A 10,703-nucleotide genomic window follows, 5' to 3' on the forward strand; every position below is an offset into this window, starting at 1 on the left:
GCTAGTTAGGGCCCTTTAGAGACTTAATTTTGATGATTTGTAAGCAAATTGAAAATTTTATTTCAGTTGTACTCATGAAACCACAATGAAATTATTTTGATAAAATATTGATAGTATGAGTGAGAGAAATTAAATTAATTTCATCAAAGATTTTGGAACATCTAAAGTGTGGTGTCCTCAATGGTAGCCCAGTTCGCTTTCCCCTGAAGCTGCCACTGCTGCAGGGCTGTTGTTGAGCATCTTGATTGTGATAGTTCAGTCATAGCCATGAAGGGTCTTGAAGTATGTTTAATTAGTTTTTGTAATTTTGTAGGGATAGGTTGTATAGGTGGCGTTGGGAGCGGGGGACTGGGCCTTTGAGGGATTGTCCTTGCCTGGCCCCCTTCTCTGTTCCTCTTTTGGAGGATTAAGAAGGAAAAAGAAGGGCAGACAGTATGAATTATGTACAGATGTATATGTTCATGTGTGGATGTGTATGTATATGCATGTGTATGTCGGTGGGTTGGGCCATTCTTTCGTCTGTTTCCTTGCGCTACCTCGCCAATGCCGGAGACAGCGACAAAGTATAATTAATAAATAAATAAGGTAGTATCCAGAGCAGACCAGAAAGTGTAACTTTGTGCATGTCTGGGGTTTGTGCATGTCTGGGGATTTTGGTGTATGTTTGGTAAAGTCAAGTTTTGAAAGCAGTTGTTGTGCTTGTTGGGTTATATTGGTGTTTACAGTACATATTTCATGTGTTATATTTGTTGTGGGTGAGGGCAAGTGTAAGTATGGGTTGCTGAAGTGTAAAGCGGAGGTAAGCTTTTTATTTCAGTTTAGGGATTGTGGTTATTTATAGTTGCCGAGATGGTTAGGATCTAGTGCTGTTGCTTAGAATTAAGTGCTGAGCATATTTAAGTGGGACTGTAATGGGATGATCCTTGTTTCAGTGTGTGGGTGTCGAGTGTTTGTGTTATCTAAGCAGTTTGTGATTGTTCTCTATGTTCTGTTTTATATGGTTTGCAGTGTTTATATTTTTTATTTGCTTGTAATTAGATGAATGACCAGGCAGATAAGTGTCTAGGATGGATTAGATGAATTGTTTGTAGAGGATATGAAGTAATTCTTTTCCTTTTTCAAATCTGGCACTAATTGGTGTTTTAAAGGCATTTAGTTTGTTGCTTTTGGTGTTGGGATAAATGTTGTATGTGATGCCCAGAATAGCTTGTGTCTTGTTGAATGGGGTCAATTGGCCATTCAGGGTGATGTGAGGTTTTAGGTTGGACTCGTGTCTCTTCTTTTCACGTGTTATGCAATACAAGTTGAGAAAACAAGCAAATGCAATGACAGGCTGTGTACACATAATGTCGATTTGAAAAGTATTTTGTACCTTTAGGGTGAAAGAAAAATCCGTTGATTTTCTTTATGATTCTATTGAAGCGTAGTACTAATCTGCAATAGATATGGTCTCAACCTGTTGCTTATTCACCTGAAAATAAAGAAGAAAAAGTAAGCATAAAGAAAATTTTATTTTGCTGTTGCTGTTCCCAGCTTATAGTATTAGTTCCATAATGATTGACTTTTAATGTTCTAATTTTTTGTATTGCTTCCAGAGTGCAAAGTAGATTTCTATACAATATGCAGTGAAACAAAAAGCAATTAATAAAGACAGAACAATTTAAAGACAATAAAAAAGTGTCATACTAAAACATAACATGACAATTATAATTAGAAAAAATAAAAATCTTTCATAAACTTGAGAGAAAATGAGGCTTGAAGATGGTGGTGTACTTAGACCGCATTTTCACATACCTAGAGATTAGTGTGTCTGTTTGTGGCACAAACATGAACAACAAAGGTTCTTCCATTGTGCATGGAACAATAATTAACAAAAATGTCACTTAAAAATTATTAAAAGCCCATACCGGTTCTGAGCTTAGAGATCACATGATGCATGTTAACAAGAAATGGGAGAGATTTAGACAAAGGACACTTAAACATTCTGAGCATTACTGGGATAGCTGTAAACTTAGGGGAAGGATACAATTGCTTTTAAGAGTGAAATACAAACATTTTGAGCATTATAGGGATATCTGTAACCTTAGAAAATATTAGAGAAAGGATAACTTTTTAGGAGTGAAACAACATTTATTTTCATTGATACTTTGGCCATCCAAACTGCTGAGGGCTCCTTAAACTGGAACTGAGTTACAAATAGTTAATAGGGAACTATTAGCCTGGATTATCAGTGTAAAGATTATGATTATGTGGGGCAAGAATGACAGGAATGACAGTGTAAGAAAAAGAGTTGTAGTGATAATGGCAATCTTTATGAGAGAAAGACTAAGAGGATCTTTATGTCTAAAATGGAAGAAGTTTGGAGAAAGGGTGAAGATTGACAAGAAAACAAAAGGTTGGAGTGAAGGAAGCTAAACATCAGGAGGGTAACAGGTGTATATGGGAAAGACTGAAATGGATCAATGTGGTAAATGGGAAAACATGTTGTTCAGCTGATCTAGGGCAGTGAAGAATTTATTGTAATGCACAAAGTTCCGTGTAGGGCTTGACTGTGGATTGCAGGGTATAGTTTTATTACGATTAACCATCTAGGGAGTGGACATGTGCAACTGAGACCATTGTTCATTTTTTCCTGTCATTACCATGATGTGGCAGGAGAGGCAGTTGGTTATAAAAGAAATTACCATAGTTTTTGTGTTATCCCTTGGGATAGGGGAGAAAGAATACTGCATGTCGTAGAAGGAGACTAAGAGGAGCAGGAGCAGATGGCTGGAAATCTTTGCCTGTATTATTTTCCAAAAGAAGGAACTGAGCAAGGAACCATGTGAGGAATTTTCTCTCTAAAAGCTGTCATCTGTTCTGTTCATGTGGGAAATGGCAAGCATGAATGAAAAAAAAAAAGGTTTTCCGGTATTATAATATATGTTATAATGAACATGATCAGTCAAAAGTAAGAATGTGAACATTGTCATCAGCAGATTTGGAGCCACCAGCTGGGAGTCATGCAGGTCACCTTGAATTAGGAGGTGAAAGCTTGGAAGAAGAAGAAGAAGAAGATGAGGAGGTGGAGGAGGAGGAAGCCATGGAAACAGGACAGTTTGATGATGCAGACATGTGAGAAAAACAAATTTCGGGAATTCAAATGAAAAACTGCCAAGAATTTTCATTGTTTAGTGAAAGTAGAAATACAAATTAAATGAGAAAGATTCTTTGGTGTGGATGAAAGTAATGATGATGTGAATGAAAGTTGAGGTTTGTATTGCTATTTCCAGTGTATGATTTGTTTAGAAAAGATGGAACAGTTGTCTGTTCTGACAAACTTCATTTATTCCAAAGATCTACCCACTTACAAGAATAAAACTTGTTATGGATATAAGATAGTCTTAATGGATGCCAAGTCTTGGGAAAAACAAGGGGCAGAGAGAAAAACAAAATGGTAGAGGAGTTAAAATGGAAAAGAAAGGGTGAACATGATTAAAGAACCCAACTGATAAGAGAATGCTATAGTTGTATAGTTTATTATTTTATTATTAAAGGGAAAGTCAAACCCAGTTTCTTGATATTAAGAGACAAAATTAAGATGAGTGATCCTGACACAGAGGGCCTAAGATAATTCTAGGAAATACTTCAGCATTCCTGAGACAGGACTGTGTGTTAAAAATGCAATTATTAGTAACTGTCTCATTAAAATTAGTATGCCAGGCTAGATGCTAAATCTTTCTCACATACAACATGTCTACTCTCTTTATCAACCATGTTCATACACTTTCTTCCATCTGTTATTCACTTTACCTTTTTTTTTTTTATCTCCATCTTTTCAGTGTCATTCAAGGCCTGTAGTCTCCTCTGCCTCTTCAGTTTCATGAAAGCCAGTAGTCTCAGTTAGGATATCAGTCTGTAATGAACCTTTATCATGACAAGGAAAATGGATACTTATAACTGAAATATCTGCCAGGATGCATAGTTTATCAAAAATGGATCTCAACTTTATACATAAATTGTATTACCAAAATGAAAAAGGAAATTAATTTATATCAGACTGCATTTTGAACTATTATCCACATAAACTTTGGTGTTTATGGTAAATAAAGATTTAATTATATATCAGACTGCATCTTGAAATATTATCCACATATACTTTGGTGTTTAAGATAAATAATTTAATTATATATCAGACTGCATTTTGTCATATCCACATAATTTTTGGTGTAAAATAAATAACAGTTTTAGTTTTTATGTGGGACTCCAATTGTGGTGGTGATACTAGGTATGTAATGTCTATTTATATGTTATACTTCTGATACAAATCAATTTAGCTTGTTTAGAACCATCATGCACCACAGTTTTGCAGATTTATGCAAATTCTTCCATGTTTATTACTAATATGTTTACTTACAAACAAAAAAAATCTCATTTACATAGAGATAGTACTGGTTTCTTTATGTTTATCCTGCTCATCATATGTATCATGGATTAGCATTTATATTCACATTTTCAGAGCACAGTGACAGACACTCATATTTCCTATGCCAGGATATGAAGGCTATTAATCATTTATCAGATAAATGGTGAAGCGCGATCCCTGTGTGTTAGTGTATGAAAGAGAGATTCCATTAATTTTTATTTTTCCTGACAGAGAAACATGCTTGTTTTGCTAAAGGAAAGTAATGTCTCAACTTTGATGTAACATTTGACTCAAACTCTCATTTTGTGTAACCGATATTTTTTGATTGATAAAAGAAAGCAAAAAGTTGCATTTCATTTACCTCAAAAGACATTTTAATACTACTTACATCAAACTTCCTACTGCATTCAGTGAATTCTCTACTCTCAAAAGGCAAGGGCTACATAAATAAGTAGAGTGTATATGGCTTTAGAAATATCCTTAACACCAGGTTGTAAATATATTTCAGTTGGTGGATATAGCTTGACAGTGATGGCCTTAATAACTCTTGCAATTTTTGGACCAAAATCCCAATTATTAAAAGGGATCATGTGAACAAAGGATAGAATTCCCCTCCCTAAGTCCCTCTACCAATGTCTGGTATAGGTCCAGAGTTAGAACACTCCATATTTATAGCCAACAGTTCACAATGGAGTAACGTGGCAGTCATTATGTCTTGCTGCCACCAATTTCCCAGTTAGAAGCAATTCCCAATTGGTGGGTTTGGTGAATATCTTCCAAGCAAAGCCTGAAAGATATTGATACATACGACCTTAAGGGTATTACTGGACTATACCTGCCTATGGATGCACCACTAGTAAAAAGTAACCTTTGGAGAGGCTATACAACTGTAGATGAAAGAGAGTTCAGTCTCACTGAAGAATGTTTTATGCCAAAGGGGTTCATGGCCACAAACCCATCATCACATGCAATTGGATGAGTGAGAAGGCTAAGGAGTTGTAGGAGAGGTAACTGTTTGTGAAGGCAAAAATGGGTATGATGGTATAGTATTCCCAACTGTGGGTGACAAATCTTTGACCCCTGAATGCAAAAGAACAAAAGGTGGATGTGTTGGAAATTAAATGCCTGAGGACAGGATGCTGTTTAAGAAGGGTTTATCATGTAAGGAATCAATGTGTCAGAGAGAGGTGTGGTAGTAAGCAGAAACGAGAGCTGTACAGGTTGTGCTGAAATGGCCTGGACTTATGGAAAGGAAGAACGAAGTTGCAATAACTAAAGAGTGTACATGTGTCAGAAGTGGATGGGAGAGGCCGAGATGGTGTGAAAGAGGCTTTGAGTTACTGGGGCCAAGACAAGCAAGATGGTGTTATGTGTGCACAGGATGGAATTGATTGGAGCAATAAGGTGCAAAAGAGGGAAACATGCCATCAAAGAGCTGAACTAGGGTATATAAAGTCAGGGAAAACTACAAAATTTGTGTGAAGCTTTGCTGTGGATATGGGGCTCTGATTTTTGGTGCATTATGCAAGACTGCTAGAAAGTATATATGAGCAAATGAGTGCCATTCCTTTCCCTTTTTCTGATGCCGCCTTGCTATTGCAGGAAACTCTGTGCATACAATACGAAGAAAACAACAAATCTGGTGACACATTTGCGGACTTATACTGGAGAAAAACCATTTCCCTGACCTTATTGTGCCTACTGTGCAACCACAAAGGAGAGTTTAAAACGACACATCCGCACTCACACTGGCGAGAAACCATATAAATGTTCTCTGCCCATATAGATCTACAGAGAAAGGCAACCTAAATATCCATATGTGGACACATCATTCCTAATTATCGACATTTAAGGAATCCTTGATATAGATAGAAGGACTAATTTTATTATTATGTATATATGGTGTTACTGAACTCTTCCTGCATGGGATTAAACTGCAAGTAAAAAGTCAACTTTGGCAAGTCTATATTATTGGGAGTAATGTCTCATCAAAGAACTCACTTCATGTAAGTACCCACTGCCCTGCTATTGAAAGTAGTGCAGTGGGCAACAGAAGCTTCTAGGAAGAGGTCCTGGGTAACCAAGACTTTTTTTTACAAAGAGGTTCTGAGTAACATCAATACTCTTAGAAAGAGGCCCTTTGGTACTTACAGTCTGATATGCTAGGATCTGGCGCTTGCTTTAAAGAATTTGTGTGAGAAATACTTAGAGTAACAGAAGGATTTGCATTTAGCATTTATGGAATTAGAGAAACCATTTGATAGTGTGAAAAGTATTATAAATATTTAGTGTGAGAAGAAAGCCATTAGAAGCAGTGAGGAGTTTTAAGAAAGAGAGGTAGGCATGTGTGTGAGTAGGTAGAGAGGAGATTGAGTGGTTCAAGGTGAAGGTGAATCTGTGGCAAGGATGTGTGATGTCACCATGGCTGTTTAATTTGTTTATGGATGGGATGGTGAGGGAGGTGAATGAGAGGATTTTGGTGAGAAGGGTAGTTCTGCAGTCTGTCAGTGTTGTTGAGTTTTGGGAGGTGAGTCAGTTGCTGTTTGCTGATGATATGGCACTTGTTGCAGATTCGAGTAGTAAACTCCAAAAGTTGGATTCTGAGTTTGGAAGAGTGGGTAAAAGGAGAAAATTGGGAGTATATGTGAATAAAAAAAAAAGCATGGTTTTTAAGTTTTTCAGTGCATAGTGACAGGTTAGTTGGGAATTGAATTTGTGGAGAAAACTTGGGAAAGTGACGTGTTTTATATATAGGGGAGAAAGAATATTTCCCACATATTCCCTGCGTGTCGTAGAAGGCGACCAAAAGGGAATACGTGAGAAGTATTCTTTCTCCCCTATCCCCAGGGATATATATATATATATATATATATCACTGCAGTGCTTCTACCAGCTTACCTCCCACACCATATACTCTTAAGACCTATTACAAAGCATCTCTATCAACCCTATCATATGCCTTCTCCAGATCCAAAAATCATCTTTTTGTAAGTGTTTCTTACACACATTCTTCAAAGCAAACACCTGATCCACACATCCTCTACCACTTCTAAAACCACACTGCTCCTCCCCAATCTGATGCTCTATACATGCCTTCATCCTCTCAATCAATACCCTCCCATACAATTTACCAGGAATACTCAACAAACTCAAGCCTCTTTAGTTTGAATACTCACCTTTATCCCCTTTGCCTTTGTTCAATGGCACTATGCATGCATTCCACCAATCCTCAGGCACTTCACCATGATCTATACATACATGGAATATCCTTACCAACCAATCAACAACACAGTCACCCCCATTTCTTAATAAATTTAACTGCAATGTCATTCAAACGAGCCGCCTTCCCGGATGTCATTTTCCATAAAGCTTTCACCACCTCTTCTTTAAACCACACCATTCTCCGACCCTCTCACTTCGCACACCACCCCGACTAAAAACACCTTACATCTTCCACTCTTATCAAACACATTCTACAAACCTTCAAAATACTCACTTCATCACCATCTGTTATCACTTCCCTTCCCCCCTTGCCCCCTTCACCGATGTTCCCATTTGTTCTTTTGTCTTACGCATGGTATTTACCTCCTTCCAAAACAACCTTTTATTCTCCCTAAAGCCCAAAAGAAGGAACAGAGAAGGGGGCCAGGTGAGGATATTCCCTCAAAGGCCCAGTCCTCATCCTCTGTTCTTAACGCTACCTCGCTAATGCGGGAAATGGCATTTGCGAGGTAGCGTTAAGAACAGAGGACTGGGCCTTAGAGGGAAAATCCTCACCTGGCCCCCTTCTCTGTTCCTTCTTTTGGAAAATTAAAAAAAAAAAAAACGAGAGGGGAGGATTTCCAGCCACCCGCTCCCTCCCCTTTTAGTCGCCTTCTACGACACGCAGGGAATACGTGGGAAGTATTCTTTCTCCCCTATCCCCAGGGATAAAATATATATATATATATATATATATATATATATATATATATATATATATATATATATATATATATATATATATATATATATTAATGTCTGCGTATGAACCCAGAACATTATTCATGTACAAAGAGTGTCTGTCCACCATACAAGCGGTTTAGGCTGCTGAATATGAAGGCTATTGTAGCATGGCGAATACCCCGACCACCAGGAGCTTGGCCGGGAGGCACCAACAACTTGGTGCCAAACGACAAAGAAAGATCGTAATTCGTCTCCGAGCGGCAAAAACCCTCATCTCTGAAAATGAGGGCATGGCTTATGTCAAGGCTCCACACGTGTGTGACCTTTATAGCACTTAGTCTCCTTACACATGCACAGCTGTACCAGGACCCACATAGGGATCTCCCTGCACCTGGACAGCTGCAATATGTCACAGGGTCTCCCTGCACCTGGACAGCTGCAATATGTCACAGGTGCCTCCCTACACCACCTAGAGACAGCTGCAGCAGATGTGTCTCTGTGCAGCCAGGTAAGTGCAACAGGCGTCGTCCTACACATGGCCAGCTGTAGCGGTTTCGGTTAACATATTCTGTGTTAATTATGCTCCCGGACTAAGCCGTCCTTGCACTGACAGCCCGGCAGTTTCTGGCGCCTTTGATCAAGGGCGGGGGAGGTGCCTGGGTGTCTGGTCTTAGTAAGAGGAACGAGGCGGAGGTGGAGCCTGAGATGGGTTCTGGTGGTGCTCAGGTGCTCGGGGAGGAGGAGGGAGGGCTGGTTGCAGCGTGAGGACGAGGGGTCGCCCGGCAACACGCCACAGACTGGATACTTCCCTGTGGGTTTGCGCCGCGCATCATGCCACTGTGACGGCAGGGTCACTGTACTGATAAGATCGTGTACCCGACAACTGACGTTGGAAAGTAATAGGGGGGGGTGACAAAAATTGCAATATTCAATACATAAGTGGATAATTTCAGGATTTACTTTTTGTAATTCATGTACTTCAAACTGTGACTATTTCTGCTAATGGTACGTTATCGTTAGAAGGTGTACGATATCTCCGTGCTTGGAGCAAGGAACGTGTTCGTTAAGCCAATACATTCGAGCACAGCGACATAACCTGTCATGTACGTATGCAGGGCCAGAGCCTCCCCAGACGTGAGGGTAGTACTTGAGCAGGGCTCCCAGTCTCTCAGCGGCAGACTGAACTAGGAAAGCAGAGGGTTTCCAATGCTTAGGTTAGATGTTAAGGTGAGGAGTTACCGAGCCAAAGTAGATGGAAAAGCTGCGAGGCATCTTACAAAGAGAAATAGATTGGTACTTGGTTTTGAAGGCATTGACCTAACTGAGTTACGTCTTGCCCCCATGAGAAAAATATCGTCCAATTCTAAGTTTACTGAGGCAGTTGAGAAGAGACGAGCCGCACAGCAGACAAGAGAAGATGGGGTCGATTTGAAAGACATGGAGTGCTGGAGACGTCAGAGTATGAGTACATTTTGTTAGCTGCTAAAGACAGAAGATTGTTGATAGAAGGAGAAGAGCAGAGGAGACCGGAAGAACCCTAAGAGACACCGATGTCCATTGGGAAAGAGGGAGAGTACAGAGTCAGACAGGCCAGAAAGTGAAGCTAGACGTAAGACGAGAGAGAGAGAGAGAGAGAGAGAGAGAGAGAGAGAGAGAGAGAGAGAGAGAGAGAGAGAGAGACAGACAGACAGACAGACAGACAGACAGAGAGAGAGAGAGAGAGAGAGAGAGAGAGAGAGAGAGAGAGAGAGAGAGAGAGAGAGAGAGAGGAAAATTAAGAGTGAAACATCCAAGTACAATGCTATACACTGTCAAATGCTTTAACAGTATATCAAGGACTACAACGTCATGGGGTTCTCCTAGGGTCTCGTAAAAAGAATGAAGGATATCCCCAGTGGATATCGCTCTGAGGAAGCCACAATGATGATCTGTGATTAGTCCAAAAGAAGGAACTGGGAAGGGGGCCAAGTGTGGATTTCCTTCAAAGGCTCATTCCTCAGTTCTTAACGCTACCTCGCTAACGCGGGAAATGGCGAAGAGTACGAGAGAAAATATATATATATATATATATATATATATATATATATATATATATATATATATATATATATATATACCTTGCGCAGAACATGTGTGTGCGCGGGCAACTGGGACGACCACTCGTCAAACGCGGTCATCAGGGCCGCGATGTAGTGTTATCAGCGGCGGGAGGTCCAGTCCACCACACCCACCCGCGCGCACGGGAGGGCAGAAGACGAACCACTAAAACCCCGACCCCCCCAAACCCCCACGCTGACAGTAGTAACGTCTCCGATCTATTTATATCTCGAGGCTCGACGAGCAGCTACGATTC

The 10,703-nt window shown here is 39.8% G+C and overlaps 1 protein-coding gene and 1 long non-coding RNA gene across 5 annotated transcripts in view; one reads left to right on the forward strand and one right to left on the reverse strand.

Moving 5' to 3' along the window:
* Positions 1-4,750, forward strand: part of icln (chloride nucleotide-sensitive channel icln) — a 30,290-nt gene extending 25,540 nt beyond the window's left edge. For 2 of the 4 annotated variants that reach the window (XM_071693358.1, XM_071693357.1), the window contains one exon: positions 2,979-4,750. Coding sequence is in view for 2 of the 4 variants with exons in the window: in XM_071693357.1 (XP_071549458.1) it covers positions 2,979-3,118 (140 nt within the window). In the remaining 2 variants the exon portion in view is untranslated. Of the gene's footprint in view, positions 1-2,975 lie in introns of all 4 variants that reach the window. The other 2 variants (XM_071693356.1, XM_071693359.1) reach the window with 2 other exon arrangements.
* Positions 3,783-10,703, reverse strand: part of LOC139765657 (uncharacterized) — a 60,835-nt gene continuing 53,914 nt past the window's right edge. The window contains exon 4 of the long non-coding RNA XR_011716713.1: positions 3,783-3,895. This is a non-coding gene — a long non-coding RNA (uncharacterized lncRNA). The remainder of the gene's footprint in view (positions 3,896-10,703) is intronic.

This window comes from Panulirus ornatus, chromosome 55 (genome assembly GCF_036320965.1).
Source record: "Panulirus ornatus isolate Po-2019 chromosome 55, ASM3632096v1, whole genome shotgun sequence".
Taxonomy (NCBI): domain Eukaryota; kingdom Metazoa; phylum Arthropoda; class Malacostraca; order Decapoda; family Palinuridae; genus Panulirus; species Panulirus ornatus.